Here is a 20,536-nt window from a genome sequence, read left to right on the forward strand (position 1 = left end):
ATGAGTCGAGAAAAGAAAGAAGGTAATGTAATTAGAAAGGTTATATAAGAGGCCAGGCACTTGAATGATAGCTGCGGGAGCTCTCACCAACATACACCTGCGAAGATGAGGGGAGAGGGTCTATAGAATGAGAAACGCAATGGGGATCACCCACGCAAGAAAGACAAAAGAAGCTTTATAAATAGGGAAGAGCCAGGAGGGGCTGCCGATGGAGGTCGTTGCATCATGGTTAAAAGCCGCGAGTCTGCGCTGATTAACTCCGTGTGGGCCACCTTTCACAGGGAAAAAATTTCTGGTGGATTTGTAAGAATCTTCTAGCCGTGGAGAAAGAACAGGGTCTGCTCCAGCGAGGCTGCAATCAGAGGATGAAACGAGGTGGAGGGTGGAGGAAGACGCCAACCGAACTGTGGATCGATGGTGGCTGCTGGCAGCGCGGGTAACGCAGCTGCAAAAAAAGGATGGGAAAGAAGCGCGAGGGGGGCGAGAAGGGAAGGAAAGGAAATTCCAGAGTCGAAATGAGTCAGGATGAGCGCGGTGGATGTCATCAGGAGGGAAAAGGATTGGACGAAGGGCAAGGTATCTGATTCAAGATCGGCTGGACCCGAAGAGTGGACGGGTGAAGCATGAAAAAGTTCGACCGGACATAAGCTGCTAAAAACTCGTCGGGTTTTGTCATCCGTGCTGCTGATTGGCCTGATCGGGTCATCCGTGCCTGGTCGCTGGGCACACCGAAATTCACTAGGCAAGCTCATTTCACCGGAATTCATATTCCTCTCAAGGATTATTAATGGGCTGCTTACGACGGACAACAACTCAGATCGGGGTCTGATTTCGGTTAGTCAGGTTCCATCCTTTCATTTTCCATTCATGGTGCCCGTCACAGGTGATAAGATGGATTGCCCATTTTGGCTGCAAACAGTCAGTCAGTCCTCTCCCTATCAACTGGACTAGGTAGCCATTCTCACATGCCCGGTGTATGTTGTATGCATCCTCCTCGCATCCTAGCGAGTTTAGTATGACTCGGTCACTCTTGACACTACAATGGTACAGTACAGGTCCATGATGGATGCTACTAGGAGTGGAAGGCAACCCATTCATCGGAGCCGAATAGTACATACCGACTCAGTAGTGCTCGACTGTGAAGGATCATATAGGTCTTCTGCAGGCTGCCAGTTGCCCGGATGTCAGCCAGGAATCTGCCGAGCCGCTAGTCGACATGGTTAGCCAAATGTTCCAGCCCACGGATCAGGGCCAAGAACTTCGAGCCCACTGTGAGCACGTAGAGTATAGTAATTTTCATTAAGTTAGAGTATCCCCTTCACTCACCTTGCGAGTTTCGATGGACTTCCATATCACCATCTCCCTGTCCAGTTCGGACCCAACCGAAATGAGGCAATGATGACTCTCGTTCCTCTTCCTCTCCGTCTAGTGCTTGCCGGGCATCCGGTGGATCTCCCCTGGGCTCCACACTGGCTGGTTCGTTAAAAGGTCAGGATTGGTCGAGCAAAGCTGTGGTGGCATTAGTAATACAGCTTGGTCGTTATGCGGATCGCTGGTTGGTTCCCGAGTCAGTCAGTCAGCATCATAACTCCGATATTTCCAGAACCGAATCCCCGTTCTGTTTTCTGGATCTGTAAGCCGATGATCAGTCATATTCACAAAAAGCCAGCACACTCTGCCCATGTTTGGGTGCATGGCCACACCGCTCTAACTCAAGCAAGAGTGAATTGCGCCCGCGGCAACAACGGTCTGCGATGGATAGAAGACGACCAGCTGACAAGTAACCTACATGACGAACAGCACCATTGAATGCACAACCCTGCGCAGCCTGCATGCATCCTGCTTAACCACACTGGTTCGGGAGGAGTCGGGTATGTGAACGGCGGATGAAACAATTCCTTCTGGCCGACAGAAGTACATGCCGACTCGTGTATACCGTATCACTCTCCGACCCCGCATTCGGCTGCGACACGCCACGGCCGCGAGAAGCACTAGAAGGATGGGATAGTAAAGCTGTCGAGAAGATAAAGATAACCAAGCGCCAGTCATATTCTATGACCAGATAAGCACAACGTTCCATCCGCTGGCCAGTCAGCCATATCAGGTAGATGTGCAAGCATTCGGCCTGGACTCACCCAAATGTGTGTCTACACCCTCAGGACAGACAGCATGCCTCGTCGGACGCTAATCTTTTTGAAACCTGGTGTGTTGTCATCTTGTCGTGATTTGTAGCTATCAGCACAGCTTCACAAGACGCCTTTTGCCAGAATGTCTGCTTTTGTCGCTCATGATTGCCAGGTCTAACAGCATCACAGTTAGTGCTTGCCAAGGTGAGCCAACAGCTGATACGACAACCCACGTGTGAATGTGGAACCGGTGGATTCGGCACTTTGTGCGGTATAACATGGGCGTTATAGTCCGGCCTTCCGACAAGTATAGACCATCGGTATATAATGCATTATGGTTTCAGGAGTCAGGGTTCACTTTTGTGAGATTATAGGCAGTTGTCTCTATCCCAGTCTCAAGAGATCTCGAGTTCATGTGGAGCGTATGACGGTCGGAAGATGTGTTAGGTAGTACAGGCTAAGTAGTTAAATCAGCCGAGAAGGGACAGCTAAGCATTGTTGAGTAACCGTGACGGGATCAGCCTCATCCACCCAAATCACCCACCAGTGTACCGGCAACCAACCGGTAAGTAGATTCTCGTCGGTCGCAAGACTCAGACACGGTCAGGAACAGCAGCTGACATGCTCTGGTTCCTGTACTCGCTCGACTTAAGCGTCGACTGATTCCGCCGGCGCCCATACTGGCAGCCGACGCCTGCTGGTCGTTAACTATCGCATCGCCTCATCTGACTTGCCTGCCTCTCCTCACCTGATAAAGCCGCATCCATCGGTCGCCAGCGTTGTCGTCATTGATCACTCTCCCTCCTTGTCTATGATCATGGCTTTCACAATGCGTTCTACCCCAGATTCCCACGTACTCGATCTGAACCCCAGTTTTCCGGGGGGTCTCTCGATCTACTTTTCATGAAAGTGCCCATGGAGGTCCGATACAGGCAACCTCGTGATGGGTATTCAGGCTGATGGTAACAGCGCCAAAGCAGCATCCTCTACGATGAAATCTCCCACCGTGGCGATGGTGACCATCGATCGTTCTCCAGCTTCGTTGCAACAGCCCGTTGGAGCAGCACCGCCGTCGTCCTCTCGCCCCCCGGCCCCTCAGCCCCCCGACAAGACGAAGACGCCTTCCGATCCAGCGCTGCCCGATCCCAACCTCATCAACCCTCGTCTTCTCATCAACGGGGCGTGCATCTACGAGCGTCATCTCCCGGGGGACGCATACATCACCGCGCGAGTACAGCGCCTCCAGCACGGATACTACTCCAGCCCGGCCGTCTCCAATCAAGATGCCGACCATGTGGACTTCCTCGGGGTGACCTTCGTCTTCCACTCGCCCAACACCCTGTCGCACCGCTTCAAAGCCGCGACCATCCGCGCGTCCGTCCACGGGGGTCGGGACTCCCCATCCTCCGGGGCAGCGGCCCGGGCCCGGTACAGCCCTCGATTCTTGATGCACGCGCCGCACCTCCTCTACGGCGCGGTGTCTCCGGAGACCATGCAGTGGAACTACAGCCTCAGCGGGTCACTGGGGGTCGCCGACCTGCCGCTGATCGCCAGTCTCTCGCCGAGCGGGGGCATCAACGGCCGGTACAAGCGGTACGAGATGATGCGCATCCAGGGGTCCGTCCGGTCGCGGAGGAGCCCCCGCGGTCGCGAGTACGACGTCGAAGCCGGCGAGATCGTCTGGTCCCTGGAGGAGAACACGCTGCAGCGGTCGGGGCTTCCGCGGGAGTTCACCTTCGCCATGTTGATCCAGAAACCACGCGCGGAGAGCCGGGTGCAGTTCGCGCTGGAGATCGAGCCGGTGCTGCAGAGCTGGGTTTGCAGTTATCCCGGGTTGTGGTTGGGGTTGCCACGCTACCAGCCCGTGCGACGACGGCCGGTGGACTTTCGAGTGCAGGTCGGCCAGCGGTTCGAGCCGGTCACTCCGAACCGGGGGTTCAACTTTGCGGCTCTGGAGAGTTCCTTCGATGACTATGTTCATATGCCGGGACGGAAGTTCTCTACGGGGGTAGGTATATCCCCCCGGGTGGGGCTGCGCGTCGAATGTGGTGGCTAAGCAGGTTAGATCTCCCCGGACGGCGGGATATTCCAAGACGATAATGAGCTCCGACGAGACGTGACGCGTGATTTGACGATGATCGATCCGCTCGGGGGCGTGGCCAAGATCCCCACTCCGGCCAATGCTGCCTGGGAGCTGGCGAGGAGGACGGCACTGGACCAGGCTGCCGTGCCTTCGATGGCGGGCTTCGACCCGGGGTCGTTCACCATGCGGCTGTTGTTGGACAACGACCAGAGCACGCAGCATACACAGGTGGCGTCCGAACTGACCACAATCCGGGGGACAACAGTGGAGCGTAAGAACATGCGCCAAAGTCGTCGGAGCAGTCGAGGTCAGAGCGACCGTAGTCAGGGCCAGAGTGGCTAGTTAAGTTTGCATTTGGGAGGCCTTGTTCGTCCCAACATTGAACAGCATGATATACCCAGACTATTGTTTTAGGGCAGCGTCCTGGGGGAGAACCCCCAGACCCCCCTTTCTTTCACCTTCCCAAACCCAGCACCACGCAGCGGCAGATTCGAACCGCGGGCGGGATAGGGCTTCGCCCTCGCCAACAGCGGCGTCGCGCCTACGACGGAAGGTTGGGTCTTGAGTGGGATTTGGGATCATGGGGGTTTGTCTCTGGGATGTGTGGCTCATGGAGTTGAATAGACGGAGCATTCACTCATAATGATAGATCGTATATGACATAAGATGTACCTCGGGCTGTTATGCAAGTTTCTAGGGGATTGAGTCACTGCACGCATAATACTCTGTACCCCTACACAAAAAGTTCAAGATCTGAAGCCCGACCCTCACCAACAATAACCTGCAACTACAACAGCGATCATAGCGCCTTCGCAAGCCACCAGAAGTTGATAGCCACAGCATGCGCCCGAAGAAAGTACGTAGCAGTACGTAGCAGTCTATGCTTCTCACCCCATCACCAAAAATCCAAGCCCACCTCCCGAACCAACAAGATCATGCTATCACCCAAGATCCACAGTACGGGCCTCCCTCTGACAGAGTATCATCAACCCGAAATAGTTACCACTAAAGAAACACCCGCTCACTCAGCACCCTGAGTAATGAGTAATCCAATGCTCGATAACTGGCCAACATCCTCCTGCCTGGCTAGCGAAGAGCAGATTCTCCACTGCGCACGGGTGGAGACTAGCAAAGTGGATCAGAGAACAAGTTGTAGCGCAGCACAGCTAAAGTTCCAAGTTGGAAAATCGACCTGCCTGTTCTGGGAATTGGTTCGGATCCACCGTTGATTCGATTCATCCATGATAAGTTACTGGGCTGAGTCTGTACTGTACCTACTCGGTATTTCCGATTCGACTGGAGATTGATCGATGGACCTGACTCGTTGGATGGATCTATTGTGGTATGGTACTGGGTAGGCGGGAGATCTAGACTCCCCCTGCAGTCTGATCATGGTGGAGAGCAGTCTACAACCACAACATCCGATCTAAATGGATATCCTCAACCACCTTACTAGGTACTCCGTACTACTACTGAGTGCAAGAACATAAAGATAACACCGGAGATCCACCGTCCCTCGACCGCAACCACAAAGACCGATAGACTTCCCTATCTCAAAGACCAAACAACCCAGGCAAAATCCCATCCACCTAGAGTAACTTACCACCTAAACATCCTCTATCTTCTTGGCCATATACACATCATGGCCACAATCTCCCTATGCAGAGTACAACCTCCCCCAAAGAATCAAAGCCCCCATCCCATTCCCCCAACGTAAACCCATATAAAAGACACCACCTCCACCACCCACCGTTCATCATATCCATCCAAACAAACCCAAGCAACACCACCAAAAACAACCACCCCCAAATATGCCCCCAACCCCAACCCCAACCCCAACCCCGGGCCACCACCACCACCACCACCTCCTCCTCCCCCCAAACTCCTCCCCCACAACCCCAACAGCAACAATCACCACCCTCCTCATCCCCACCCTCCCCCTCCCCAACACGCCCATACCCTGGCCCTCTCAGGAACATTCCCTCATCCGCACCTTCCGACACCGCCGACGGCAGCACCCTACCGCCCCGACGGGGTTCGGGGCCATCTACTACGGAACTCGGTATGTGCGGGTGTATCGCGAGGTAAGGGGTCCCGCAGAAGATCCCGAGGATATCACCAGGGTGGTGGGAAGCGGCGGCGGCCACGCGGAGATGGTGCGGTATGGATTCCCGCTGGCCCAGCACGGGCAGCATTCGCAGCACCACCCAGGGACAACAACACCGACGACGACGACGACGACGCTCGATCTCACGGACCCCAGGCAAGCGGAGATGTTGCGGTGGTGGGGGCAACAGATTCCCCCCGTGGAGGAGGGGTTGGTGGAGCGGTTGATGGAGGAGTTTGTTTGTTGGCCTCGTAGTCCTAGTCCTAGTCCTAGCTCTACTTCCACTCCCAGTTGTGGGCGTGATGCAGACGGGAAAGGGATTGAAGATGCGTGTAGGCAGGATCGTAGTGTAGCAGGCGTGGCTCAAGCCCAGTCCCCATCTCCGGGAGTCATGGGGGTCAATGCCAATGCGAACGCTGCATCAGATGAATCCCCGGAACCGGAAACCGCCGCCCATGATCATCATCCTCTACCCAGTATGTTCCCCGAGGAAGACACGACTCTGGAAGACCGGCAATGCGCATCGCCACCGTATCCGCGACCGCCGCCGCCGTCGATGGCCGGGTCCCCCGGGCCCAACGGCGGCGGCATTGGCATCGGCATCGGGGCGCTCTGGGCGGGCATGGCCACGCTGAGTCCGGAGCGGACGACCATCTTCCTGAGGGACGAAGAGGAGGGCCCGGATGCGATCTCGCCGCTCATCGATCGGCTGGATCCGCTCACTCCGTCGCTGAGTGTGGTCACCCTCCGTAGTATCGGGTCTCCGCTGATTGCTCTGACGGCCACTCCGTCTCCGCCTAGGTAATGGGGGGAGGAGCCCTGAGAATAGCTGGCTGGCTCGAAGGGAGATCGATCATTCGAGGGATCGGGTCCAACTGTGGTTGGATGCAACCAAAAGAACCAGGAAGCCTGTAAGAACTTAGCAAAAAGAAGAAATGAAAGACAATGACTGTTATCACATAACATAGATATCTCTCGGCACACTATATGTGTGAAACTTGGAAGTGCCCAGGAAAGTGAACAGACCACCAACTAGACATGCAAATACTAATTCATCTACAACCAATCCAAGCTGATAGCACCTATCATTGCGGTTCAATGTACACGACCCCTTGGCCCTTATGTAACATGTAACACTAAGAATATGATAGCCTGGTCATCATCAAACCAGCAACAGCAACAGCAACAGCAAAAAACAATAGCAATAGCAACAAGCAAAGAATGAATTCAGATAGCCGCCCCTGGACCATGCCACCCAAGCCAACCCATTGCTCATGACCACATGAAAGAAGAAAACCCCCGCAGAAAATCAAAAAACCCCAGTGAACAAGTGAAAAGAAAGACGAGATAGGTATTTTGATCTGCATCGTATCATCGTAGTCAAAGGAATCAGAAAGAAAAGAAAAAAAAAAAAGCCGCCCATACCTCCTCTAGAGCGATTTCTTCATCCGGGTAATCATCCACAGCATATATGCATAGTCTATTCCCAAATTGCCGCCCGTCTGGAGAATAAAAAAACCGTATAGAAAAAAAGTGGGTGAGGGAGAAGTGAAGGCTAAACGAGCGAATACAACATGAGACAAGACGAAAGAAAACTCAGATCTGAGGTTGCGCGGGTGCTGCCGTGGTCCACGTCGACACTGGATACCCGGCGTGTGCGCCCGGGGCCGTGGCCCCCACGTAATACTGATGTCGGTCCCCGCCCGTGTAATAAGGCGTAGGGATAGGGCCCGACTCCCGACGTGAAATGCCCGGATCGAATCCCCCCAGCCCCCGCTGTTCCAGATGCTGGTGCGACCCGTCAAGCGGTCCCAGACTGAAACTCCCGCCCCGCGAGTATGTAGCAGGAGTCGAGGGATCGATCGGCGATGTTGCGTCCGTGGCCACGCTGCGTGACGATATCGATGAGTTGCGGTAAGCGGACGGGCTGTGGTCGGAATGGGATCGGTTGCGGTCGCTCAGGGAACTAGGCATGGCCGTGTTGAGAACTGACGGAATTGACGAGGATAGAGGGTTGTGGCCGAGCGCGTCAAAACTGGTGCCATACGAAGGCTGTCGGAACTGCGTGTAGTCCTCCGGTTTCTGCGGGATTTGAGTAGGGGCGGATGGTGCAGGCAGATATGGATTGGGGGCGGATTGTGCCGGAATCGATCCTCCCATCGAGTATCCCGGTATTGGCGTGGACTGGGGCGGATGAGTCGCCGCATAGGGCCCCGCGTGCATGTAGAATTCGGGATGAGAGTTCGTCATCGCATAGCCTGGAGGCGCAACCAGGTGAGGTCGGTAACCGTAGAGCGCATGCGACGGGTCATTCGGATTCTCCAGCCCTCCTGTTTCCAAATCATCGATGGGGGCCCGGAAGCTTTGCTTCTGCGTTAGTTCCGCACGGGGCCGGATATATCTCAGCGATTCGACCATCGATGGCGGGTTCAGCAGCCCTCGGATCACATCCTCCACGCTGTAATACGACACCAGGTGATGCGTCACTCCCGAGACCGTTACGCTCATCGTCTTCTTAACCAACCCCGAATCCTTAAACCCGTACGAATCCACCAGCGAGCCCACCAGCGCCCGTTCCACGTCGGACTGATGCGGTCTATCGCCAAAAGGCCCGGTTGTCGAGGAAGGAGAATAGCCTCCGTTACTATCCTGTCGCGGATACGGCTCCCCCGGTCGCGTCGACGGCACCGGGCGTCGATTGGCCTTCTTCATCGCTCTCTTCTTCTCGCCTGGCGGGAAGGGCTTCTCCAGCTCTCGGTACACCAGGAAGTTGCCCAGGATCCGACTAGGACTCCATGTCACCCCGTCCGTCCATCGCTTGATCCCCGACGAATTCTCCTCGTAGATGAAGACGCTACCGCTGCGAACGAGATGGCTCCGTTCCCGATCGTGAGGGCGACGAGGGACATGGTGCAGGACGCCTGTGAGGCAGGCTTCGAACAGAATCAGCGCATCCTGTGTTGTTGCAACATATCCCATAAAGGTGGGCTCCAACACCGTGGTGGTGCCGTTGACCATTGTTTGCCTTTGTTTGAAGGTTCGAACCTAGTTAAAAGGGGTCCAAGAGGTAAATCGGATCAAAGTTAAGGCCACCGAAGATCAAGGTTTCCCAGCAACACGGCTAGGTCGACCGGGATGTTCTCACTGGAAATTCGGGGTTTCCCAAAGCACAAAAGGAACGAACAGCCGTGAGGAGATTGAAGTGTAAAAAAGGAACGAACTCGGGATAACAGCTGCCAAAAGACTCGCTCGGGACTTTGTGCTCGCTTCCACTCTTTGATGTCTTGTCTTGCCTTGTATGCGAGACACACACACAAGCAGAAAATGGCAAAGCTTCAAGGTAATAGCGCCAGGAAACAGGGAGGGGGAGGCGAAATTAACCTTTAGGGAAGAGTAGGCGGGGGGAATGGTGGCAGTGGTGGGAGTTGGTGGAGGGGAGAGTAGAAGCAGTTTGCAGTTGGTGGGCAAAGAAGGAAAGGAAAGAGTCGGAGAGAATGACAAGTCGAGAGTCGAAAAGAGCTCACAGTCGACGGGCGAACCGTAGAAAAGGGTCGATGGCGCAAGTTTAAAATCCCCCTCTTTCTTGAGTTTAAGGACCACCAGACTTGAGTGACCCGGATCGACAGCGAGCACGGGCCCGTCCTTTCTCAAATCACTCCTCGTAAAAGAAAGGTGGAAAGGGTGGAAAGGGTGGAAAAAGGTGGGAATCTGGAGAGAGCAAGCGTCTGGCCCTAGTGACTTTCTGGGTCGACTGGAGCTGCGGTTCCACGGATAACGATCGGATCGAGGAGTAGGTTGACTAGGTAGGTTGACTAGGTTGACTCTCCAACCTGACCAAGTCCAAGCTGCGGCAATTCCCAAGCTTTCTGCTGGCAAGTCGAAGCCCGTTTTGACAGGAAGGTTAAGTCGCTTGGTCCAAGGTTGAATGGTGAACTCAATTGATGGGCGATCAAGCGCTCAAGCGATCAAGCGATCAGAGGGAGGGTGTGAGTAGAGAAAAGGGCAAAGGAAGCACACAACACACCCACACACACCCACACACACACAAAATAAAGAAGAGTAAATTGATCAGGATAAAACGAAGACGAAGAGAGAGTCCAGCTCAGCTTACACTGGAGGAGCTGCTGCTGCTGCTGTGCTGTGCAAGGCCTGTTTCAGAGCAGGTATGTAAGCCAATCTATCCACACTGAAGTTCACAACGGTCACCGGTGCCATATGAAACAAAATGTTCATGAATATGCCGAACGTGCAAATAAAGATCAAGAATAAAAAGTGTTCCAGATGCTCCGTGGAAGGTGAGGAGGGGAAGTAGTTGAGTTCCGATGGTAGGAAGAAGGGACAAGAGACGTACAACTCTAGTAGCACAAGAACAGGAAGGTAGATTAAAACACAACCAAACAAGTATAAGTAGAGGTAGTTTGGTAGTATAGAGATGAGCGCTGGTGATGGTGGTGGTGGTGATGGTGATGGTGATGATGATGATAATGATAATAATAATGATGATCACAGCAGGGGAGAGACATAGAATTAAAGTAACCCAGACGGGGGAAAGATATAATATTGGCAGATTCACTGGTGGATTCTCCCAGTACGGTATAGTAAGAAGATCTGCTTCTGCTCTGCTCTGCTCTGCTCTGCTTTGCTTTGCTCTTGCTCTGCCTCTGGTGTTTCCCCTTCTCTCTTTAGAGTAGCGCTTTAGTAATGGCTATGGGGGGATGAACCAAGAGAAAGAGATTAAAGGTAAGAAAAGTCAAGTGGGAAAAAAAAAAATAAAATCAAAATCATCCACGATTATTTTAATTGAGAATAGGAAGGGTAAAAATTTCATTTTCCCCCTTCAGCCCAAAAAAATAAATGGGAGTGAGATAAAATATTAAAAAAAAAAAAAAAAAAAAAAAGTAGAAAAAAAACGACGAGAAGGATAATTAAAAATAAGAAAAATAAGAAAAGATCGAGGCGGCACCCCCTTCCTGGTGATCAGAAAAACCAGGAAACATCGCAAGCAATAATAATAATAATGAATGGGTGGAAAGGCCAGTCAGACTAGACCAGAGCCGGGTATGGAGCGGGTGTTGCAGGGAACGCCAAACGGCGGCCAGACGGGGTCTTACTCTTGCTAAAAGAGTCAAGAGACAGACAGATAGGAAGGACAGTTGTGGACAGTGGACGGTGGATTGTAAGGTAGTGAGTGGTCTCCATAGCCCGGAGAGATTTCCCTCTCTCCCCCAATCTCTTTCCATTTCCCCTCGCGCGCAGGCTCGCTCTACTCTCAGAATAGTCATTGAGAGCGAGCGACCGGCGTATGCAGCGGGGGGAAATGGAAGAGAGGGGGGCGACCCAGACTGGTAGGTCCGAGCAGAACCAAAGAGGGAGAGACGAAGGACGGATGGGGTGGGTGCAACTAGTGATCCCAAGGAGGAGGACGAGCCCGCCAGAGGACTGGCAACAGTGGATCTCCCCGGCCCATGAAGCCCATCGCGGGTCCATCAACTGCTCCTCTTCCCAGGCTCCTCTCTCATTCCCTCCCCCGAAGACCAGACGGTAAGGCCCGACAGTCTAGACGGCAAACCCACCCCAGCGATGGAAAGGGAAGGACTTGAATGATTCATACAACCAAAAATAGAGACGGGATCCAGAGAAAATGAGGCTGGGTAGAAATTACATGGACCGAAAAGTGAGAACCAGAGTAGCCGCGAAGGAACAGTGGGAGAGAGGGAGAGCAAGAGAGGCAGAGGGGAAGAGAGAGAGAGAGAGAGAGAAACATCGAGCAGAGCAAGAGCAGACAGTAGTCTAGGAGTGAGAATACCATCTGGGGAGGAAGTATGGAACCATGAAATAGATGACACACGACTTTCACTAATGACATTATCATCCACGAGGATGTTTAAAGGGGAGATGAAGTAAAAATAATGATAATAATAATAATAATAATAGACAAAAAAAATAACAACTTCAATAAAAACGATCATAACAGCCAAATCAGGAACTCAACTCAAAACCCATACATAATGATGATGCGTAGAGGATGGAAGTTCGAGCAAGTGGAGGGCAAGGGAAATTCATAGTCCTCAATCCTGGTTCAGGGGAGACTGAATGACTGACGGACTGATTTGACTTACTGAAGAAATTGAGGCAAACTCGGCGGGGATGGGAAAAGCAGGTACCCCGTTTCACCTCGCTCCTTGGGGGACACAACCTTAGCTGAAGCAGCTAATTTTGACGTTCGATATCCTTGTGCGCAACTATCTTGCTTCCACCCACCTGCTGCTTGTCTTCCCCGTGTTCCGAGTGATGCAAAACACGAAACAACGAGCCTCGCCCGACACAACGGATAGCAACGAGGGCGCACGAGTTGACTAGCAGAACAGTGCGAGAATTAAACTACACGAAAAGGAAGAAGAGTGGATCGTTAGAGGAAGATAAAACGAAGGATGCGACAAGAACTAAATGAGACCCAGAGAGACGAGAGGCGTTAATGGCAGGTACCCGAGTGATGGACACTGGGAAGGGAGAAAAAAGATCGAAAATGATAATGGTGATAATGGTGATGGACGATGGAAAAGGCGGATAGACTCGGGAAGGGGCCTAGGACGGACTTTAAAAAGGAATCTCGAAGGAGTAACGTGGAGTAGGTAAATTTGGGGGGATACGTCGTTTACAAGTCGCAGATCCAATGAGACTCGATCAAATTACCACCGTACTCGGAGTATGAGTGAGTACCTAAATGTACTCAGTAGCTGGTGATTAATTTACTGCTGGGAGGACCGTCAGCCAGTGCTGTCAGATCAATTGAACCAGGTATAGTAGGTAGATGGTCGCAATTTCTACGGCGTACAGTACTGTACCAGTCACACATCCATCCATCCCACTTCACTCTAGCCCATCGTTGTAGATCTAGTGTAGCAATAGTCTTCGTCCCTGTACCATGGGAGCCAAAGGTGGAGCTTCTTAAACTGGGGTATCCATAATATATGAGTACTAGTTATATTTGATTATATTAAGATGAGATCCTCCTAAGGCCTTCCCTAACCCACCCGCTGCTCCTCGAATCCTAGAGTCCAAGTATATCTCCAGTAGCAGTAACTAGCTAGCATCACTTGCGGGACGATGAGGATCAAATTAAACCGATAGACCTAGCGCGTAGAGGATCGGCCTGGGAGAAAGGCCCTAGCAGAGGAGGGGGAGGCTGTGTCTTCGGGTAACTACTAGGTAACTAATTGCTGGTAGGTGCTGTATAGTATGGGAGAGCGTGTGAGCCGCCTGGCAGGCAGACAGAGAGAGAGAGAGAGAGAGAGAGAGAGAGAGAGAGAGCGCGCATGGAGTGATTTTCTTGTATCGTGTCCGAGCAGGTCACCGGATCTTTCTTGGAATGATGGTGGGATGATGGGATGATGGGAGTAAGAAAGCAATCAATCATTCATCGGAGGAATTTATTGTGAAGCATCGGGCCATCTCGCTCTCTCTCTTCGGATGACCATCCCATCCCATGATGTCTATCTGTCAGTCAGTCATTCTGGCTGTCCAGTCCAGTCGAGTCCAGTCACTTCCTCATCCATGATCCATTCCCCTCTCGCTAAGCTAACAGCGCTTGGCCCGTGAACATCCACGGACGGATTGATTGAGGGGTTGGCTGCAGCGGGTGGAGCCCAGCCCATCCAACCACGGCTCCGCCCCTGACGAAGAATTGATGTGCACCGGTCATTGAGCCTGCTGCTCTCCTGCTGCTGATGCTACCGCTGTAACTACTGCTACTCACTATTTCTCACTCCTGCTCAATTCTGAAGATGGGACAATTATCACCTACTCATAGCCTACCACCTACCGTAACTTACTCACTACTCTAGACTACTCTGTGCTGTATTCAAGTAGTCATTACCCGTCACTGTCACTTGCCTCAGCCACTGCCCAGAAAAAAATCCATCGTCATGCTTCGCAACGCAATCCCGAAACCTCACCAGGATTACTAGTAGTTACATCACAAATTTAATGACGACCCGTCTTCTAATTTACTAGCTCACACATAGTAAATTATATGAAGAGGGAATGGTGATGTCCGAGTATTTTGTCACCGTCTATTGTCCATTGCAACTTCAGTATTTGGGAGACATACTCACTACTGAGTAGTGTTGGGTTGATCGACCGACCCTCCTCCATATTTGATTAATCAATCGAATGAGAGAACAACTCAGTCGAACCGAAGGGTGAGACTAGCAACGGCCGCCAAGGACTCAGATCTCCGGCGCAAAGAAGGACGGGTCATTATTGCATGGCGTAGCCGCGGGAAGGCCTCAGATTGGTCCCAGAAAGAGGGTCTGGAGAATTAGGTCTCTCCATTTGATGTACAGTGCATTGAATCCATCCATGCTACCCATCGAATGGACAGGCTACTCTATTCCTTCGTTCGGGACGGAGTCTGACTGTCCCAAACAGGCAAACGCACTCCTAAGCCGCAGCCTCAGGCTGCGACCAACAGCGCCGCCGACCAGTGTCTGCCTGTATTCCCACCAGCCTGATCAACGCAGGTAGAGAGACAAACCAAGGCGCCACGCCGGGTAGCTGAGGGATGACTGAGGATTGCCTTTGGCGGTGGCTCGTCACCGGAGCGATTCATATATGCTAGGTCCTTCAAGTGCTTGCTTGTCCTGATTGAGTCTCCAGGAATTTTCAGCCTGGCTCCTTAGTCAAACAACTCCACTGAGCGTTCGACCCATGGTGACGAAGAGACAGCGGCGGCGTTGTTCGCTCCCAGAAATCCGCTCAGCGGTGGGTGACAACGCAACGATTGGGGAGGGGGGGGGAGGGTGACCTGTAACGACTAACAAGTAGACCGCGATTCGTTACCGGGAGAGCGCGAAGGGGACTGTGCGCCAGCCAACTTCCACCTCGCATCATGGATGTCCGATCACCATGTCCTTTTGGTCAACAATGATGTAGATCAGAGGAGAGGGAATGTTGCTTGTGAAGGCCTTTGCATGAGGCGTCCGTAGTCTTCAATTAGCTGGGTCAGGGACATCACCCCTCTTTATCTTCGGATGGCGGCTTTCTGGGATGCCCACGACTTCTTTGCCATCCAACTGGATCGGTGAGAACTTCCAGTCAGCCTCCATTGGGATCTTTGCAGAAACTCAGGAAGAAGTCCTCACCACAAGAATGCCCAAGGTAAGATGAATGCGCAGCTTGAGTCAGTCGACCGGAGAATTCTCTCTCCCTTCATTCGTAACGGGCCATGACATCTCTGCCACGATGGATACGAAGTACGTGGAGACAGATGTGAGGTGGGAAGGAAGGGAAACTGGAAGGGAACACCCAAGCGGCAAAGAGGCGACAGGTCGTCCCCCACAATGACGATCACCTTGGGCTTAGGTACTTACTGTACAGTACAGCCGGGGAGCAAGGAAACAGCCAGAACTCCCGATAATGCCTTGTCGACCCATCAATGTGTTTCGAGCTGGGTCGACTAGAATCATCGGTAACTTTGTCAGGATTCAGGGGATGTCGTTCCTAGAGTTTATATTGGACAGTCACGAAAACCTTCGCGGGAGATCCCCTAGCAGCTCCAGAGCTACGGGGTTTCTGTGGTGCTATTTGTTATCGATGAGAGATGGGGATCTCTGCCCGCCCGAGTCGACTTCCCGAGGCACCTGGTTGGAAGCTTAAGGCCACAACCAGGTCACTGAAGTTTTAAGCGGGGGGTTAGATTGCATCATAAGAGTTGTAGACTGAGGCCAGAGACAGGCGATGATGGATCACAGGACTGTGATGGGTTCGGCAGCTCCGCTGGGAACGACCCGACAAAGCGGGTGAGCAGACGATCGCGTGCTTGTCGAAACTCAATTCAATCATGGGGAAACCAGCGGACCTGGAATCGACTAGACTCTTTCGATCGTATATAGCCTTCGCGTTGCGGCCCCCATAACTTAGCTGTTGAGTCGCCATTATTTAATGTTTATCCTGCACTCGACTAGGCAAGCGAGATCTGGGGTTCGGGGATCTTCGAAGTGAGTTTCGGTTGACAGATCCATTTTACTGTGTACGATTCCGAAGGCGGTAGGCCAGCAACAAGCCAGCAACAAGGCCCCATGCTTCCCCGAATCTATTGCTAGGGTTCTCTTTTTCACCTTTGATAAATAAAATTGCCTCTTGATAAATTTGGATCGTGGTAACTCTTCTTGTCTGTAGCCTCGAAAGAACTGACAACGGGCCTTTTCTCCCAGTGCCGGGGAGGCAGAAGATGTCAGCTCGTGGGTGAGCAACAACTAAAGAAACGACTATCCTGCGGAAAAGGCGACTGCTTCCGGAGACTCTCCTAACGGGGATTGGTATAACGCATACATTGCGTGCAGCTGGCAGCTGGCAGCTGGCAGCTGCAAGACTCGCGGTATGGTAGCGATTGACAAGTCGTTATGCTGGATTTACGAGACCTGTTCCGCGGTCGCAAGTTGCATCACTGAGCGTTTACTTCTGACTATTATGACTAGCTGGACGCGAATATCTCTTTGAGTGAGCGGTGCATAGGCCTTTTATATGAAGGTGAGTGAAGACACATAGTACGGAGTGGTAGTATGTACAGTACAGTGGCATCTCTCACTCGTGACTGCCACCTGAGACGGCTGCTCTCCCCTCGTGTCTGGAACCACAGCCTCGGGACGGCTTCGGCCGGGAGAGAGGAGCCAATGGCTGGTTCAGATTCCCTGACCTACCTTACTAGGAGGTACCTACCTAGTTACCGGTACTAGGTGCTCAAGTACTCGTACTATGTAATAACCAGCCACACCGCGTGTGATGTAAATTTACTGCAGTGGTCCTTCGCAGACTTGTTCAGGCTTAGAGTGAAAGGGCATGCACCAGTGCTCGGGGCCTGTATCCATTTGCCCATTTGCATATGGTCGAATGTTGATGTACGTGTCGCTTCGTATCCATCCATCCATTCACCCATTGCTTTTGGTTCGAAGGAAGGCGGATGTGAAGTGGTCTGGGTCCGGTGCCATAGAACAAGACACTGTCCGTGCCTCCTTTTTCTGGGTTGAGACTGAGGCCCCACCTCAACAGCTCAGAACTGTCTCTGACTGGATAGACGTGCCCCTCTCTCCCCGATCAACTGATGGATGTCTTTCCCTTCGCGCACTGCGCACGTCCGCGCGGTGGTCAAAGAGGGGGGGGGGAAAGAAGGGAGGAGGGGAAGACTCGGGCGGAGGGGACGCTGTTCGTAACAGGAAAATAAGCGCTTGGCGATTCGCTCAGCGTCAAATGCATCGAGCAGCGCCACGAACGGTGAACCACAGGCCTGGGAGATCAGCCAGAGCTCCACAAGATGTGAAGGGAGACTGGCTAATTTTTCTGACTTTTCGGCTTAACCCATGAGTCTTATTACCCCATTGGGGTTTATTGGCATTTATTGGCAGGCACCCAAGGGAGGTTTTGATTGGGCGAGCACCTACACCAGGCCAGGTGATTAAGTAGGTGATCATGACGGTGAACTGGGTTTGTGGTTGAGCGGATCGTCCTAGGACAGACAAGGCAAAGAAAGGGGATTTGTTGAGTGGTACGGAGCACCTTAGACTAGGTACTGCTAGTCGCTAGCTGAACCAGCTCCGACCAGCTCCCTAGACTCCAGTCGGACGAAGAGAAAGGAAAGGGAAGGGAGGGAGGGGAGGGGCGGGCAGAGGATGAATGGCAAAAGCAGCGGACGAGTGAAAGAAGGATGTGGCGCTCCCATTGACATTTCATCCACTCAGCAGAGAAATGCCGCACAATGACAGGGTGGACTGGATCTTACAGGCGATACAGATTACAGGCATTACAGGCGATCATCCCCTTCCCAAGAATGTCCACCCAAGGCCCAAGGAGGCCAGAACGGGGCGACGCCGTAAAAGCAGACACGAGTTCATGAGCACCGCACTAGTATTAACTAGTACTAGCCGGTACTGTATAGTAGATCATTGTAATTTAACAATTTAACAATTTAACAACAACAACCTGGGTCAAGCGCCTTCTCAACGATGCCGTTTTTGTTTTTTCCCACCATTGAACAAGAAAATAAGTAGAAGGTCATTTATTATTATGATAGAACCCAAGTATATCAAGTAGTCCCTATATGCAAAAGAGAAGATTGGGTACGCGGAACCTGTGTAGACTGTCCAAGAAAAGCAACAAACAATACATCGATCTAAGAGTGAAATAGAATCTCAACAGTGCTGGTGTTATTGGTAACGCCTTTACTAGAAGACAAAGGAGTGTCGACAGCGTCTTGCTAGTGATCCTATCCAGGAATCAGGGATCCATGCAGGGCACAGTATAGAACGCCTCTTCTGCACGCGGGACGCAAGAGACCTATTCGAGTAATGCATGGCAGCACTGCACACCGGATAGGACGTATGCTCTGGCAAGAGCTTCCGACCATAAGTAACACTCAGCCACAAGTATCCAATCACTCGGAAAACAGTAGTCACAATTGTGCACAATTCGGGTCTTGTCCACTACTGCCATCGAATCCCATCCATGCTAATTAAGAGCTTTCTATCCCATACGCGAGATGCGAATGACCTACGTTCCGAGGAAGACAGCAAGCTGGCCACACTCGCTGCATACAAGATGCTAGAGGCTGTGGTAAGTTCGATAGGGGCACCCTGACGATGGGGTCCCAGCTTTATTATCCTGCATGGAACTAGGATGCACAACGCTTCGACTCTAGCTCGTGTAGCAAGATGATTTGATCCTGGAGGTCATCTTCCAAGAAAGGGAGCGGGTCAACCTTGGGGAAAAGGTGTCTAAGGCTCGTGAGAACTACATGTATTTCTCTGCTGGCCCATAATTTACTGCTGGTTTGTTATGAGGTTGGTTCATTGTGAAAGCTCCGATCAGTCATCAAAAGACAGACGCGACTCTATCACATTGTATCCATTTTACATTGCTTCCCTATGCTGCGCTTCTAGCACGGCGTATGTACTGTGCCTGTACATACCTGGGCGTCGGGGATACTCGACATGATCATCTGCAACAGAATGGGTAGAGTGTACTCCGAAATACCTTCGATACACACGGTCCGCATTTCCACTACTCCTAGAGAAATATTCAATCTAGGGACTAGGACCGGAGGCTCGAGTTCCAAGCTTTTAAGATGATGACTGAAATGAAGCGACTAAGTCACTCACTTGGTTACCGGTAAGTTAAACTACGGAGACTTACTAAATTATCGCCGTGTGAGAGCGGGGCTGGACGAGCCAGGTACCAGCTAGAGGCTTGGATATTTTGAGTGCTACGTACTACTATGTAAGTACCTGGTGGGCTGGGGAGATTGAGAGACGGATGGTCAAATTAGCGTCTTTTCTTGTCTGTGACTTTGCTTCAGAATTGAAAGTCGAGTTCGGACCGAGTAACTACGAAGTACATGGACAATACTGTGCCTTAGTGTAGGGAGTCACTGTAGTGAAACCAGGTATGGTGATCGGTCGGCCGCTCCCATATTATGGGCCCTAAATCCAACGAGGGATCCACTGCTGGCAATAGTTCCGGATAGCGCTCGTCCGGGCGGGCTTGAGATCAACCACAAGTTTAAGCATTCATGCGTGGTGGTTGAATGCGGAGAAAGTCAGCGCTGAGCCTGCTGCTGAGCCTGCTGAACCTGCTGAACCTGCTGAGCCTCTGACGGAGAGATATCCGGTAGATGGAGCCTTAGGCTGCTTCGATCCTATTTTGATCAACCTCTTGACTCGCAACTGCTACATTTTCCAGATAGTAGTGAAAAGGAAACAGGATTAATCGGTTCCCGGGACTGTTTGTGTATGTACGGAATTAGTAGTAAATAACTTGATAATCAATCCACGGGTGGTCACCATTGGCAAGCAAGTCAATGACTGGCTGGCTTTTATTTATCTTCTTATTATTATTAGGCATAGGGTCTTGGCTACTGCCTTTTCAATGGTGATCCCAAAGGGAATCCTCGGTACGCCGACGCCATCGACCGCTCTTCCTGCCCCCCAAAAATTGCAATTTGTCACCGGCTGTTTTGTTTCCCCCACACCTGAACATTTGATTGTTTCGTGCTATCGGCCGGTTGTCGCTCAATGGTCGGTCTTAGGGTGGTTGGCATGATCTGTCGTACACTTCACCGTCCGAGCTGTGCACACTCCGTGAGCGGGTCTTGCAGAATGGAGAGTAATGATCATCCGCAGTCCATCTTTGCTGGTGATAAGGGCTGACATTGGACCATGTCAGAACTTA

General features: G+C 52.1%; 6 protein-coding genes across 6 annotated transcripts; 2 read left to right on the forward strand and 4 right to left on the reverse strand.

Annotated features, from left to right (window-relative positions):
• Positions 1-25: 25 nt before the first annotated feature.
• Positions 26-1,470, reverse strand: BO82DRAFT_65687 (uncharacterized protein). Its single transcript, XM_025641441.1, has 3 exons — positions 1,327-1,470; positions 1,119-1,207; positions 26-825 (listed from the first exon to the last, which is right to left on the reverse strand). The coding sequence occupies exons 1-3, from the start codon at positions 1,357-1,359 to the stop codon at positions 315-317; spliced, it is 633 nt and encodes a 210-aa protein (XP_025492525.1). The 5' UTR covers positions 1,360-1,470; the 3' UTR covers positions 26-314.
• On the reverse strand, positions 1,471-2,280 carry BO82DRAFT_65686 (uncharacterized protein). The gene is made up of 3 exons (XM_025641440.1): positions 2,136-2,280; positions 1,790-2,083; positions 1,471-1,631 (listed from the first exon to the last, which is right to left on the reverse strand). The coding sequence occupies exons 2-3, from the start codon at positions 2,047-2,049 to the stop codon at positions 1,583-1,585; spliced, it is 309 nt and encodes a 102-aa protein (XP_025492526.1). The 5' UTR covers positions 2,050-2,083; positions 2,136-2,280; the 3' UTR covers positions 1,471-1,582.
• A 393-nt stretch (positions 2,281-2,673) lies between these two features.
• BO82DRAFT_334266 (uncharacterized protein) lies at positions 2,674-4,551 on the forward strand (the record flags this gene model as incomplete). The annotated part of the gene is made up of 2 exons (XM_025633256.1): positions 2,674-4,134; positions 4,192-4,551. The coding sequence occupies exons 1-2, from the start codon at positions 3,070-3,072 to the stop codon at positions 4,549-4,551; spliced, it is 1,425 nt and encodes a 474-aa protein (XP_025492527.1). The 5' UTR covers positions 2,674-3,069.
• A 1,469-nt stretch (positions 4,552-6,020) lies between these two features.
• BO82DRAFT_414032 (uncharacterized protein) lies at positions 6,021-7,121 on the forward strand (the record flags this gene model as incomplete). Its single annotated transcript, XM_025639906.1, has 1 exon — positions 6,021-7,121. One exon carries the CDS (start codon positions 6,021-6,023, stop codon positions 7,119-7,121), a length of 1,101 nt encoding a protein of 366 aa, XP_025492528.1.
• Positions 7,122-7,912: 791 nt separating this feature from the next.
• On the reverse strand, positions 7,913-9,334 carry BO82DRAFT_364356 (camp independent regulatory protein; the record flags this gene model as incomplete). The annotated part of the gene is made up of 1 exon (XM_025636944.1): positions 7,913-9,334. The coding sequence occupies one exon, from the start codon at positions 9,332-9,334 to the stop codon at positions 7,913-7,915; it is 1,422 nt and encodes a 473-aa protein (XP_025492529.1).
• Positions 9,335-11,700: 2,366 nt separating this feature from the next.
• Positions 11,701-12,522, reverse strand: BO82DRAFT_65780 (uncharacterized protein). Its single transcript, XM_025641442.1, has one exon. The coding sequence runs from the start codon at positions 12,283-12,285 to the stop codon at positions 11,803-11,805; it is 483 nt and encodes a 160-aa protein (XP_025492530.1). The 5' UTR covers positions 12,286-12,522; the 3' UTR covers positions 11,701-11,802.
• Between the last annotated feature and the right edge of the window lie 8,014 nt (positions 12,523-20,536).

Source organism: Aspergillus uvarum, assembly GCF_003184745.1.
Source record: "Aspergillus uvarum CBS 121591 unplaced genomic scaffold BO82scaffold_23, whole genome shotgun sequence".
NCBI classification, from domain to species: domain Eukaryota; kingdom Fungi; phylum Ascomycota; class Eurotiomycetes; order Eurotiales; family Aspergillaceae; genus Aspergillus; species Aspergillus uvarum.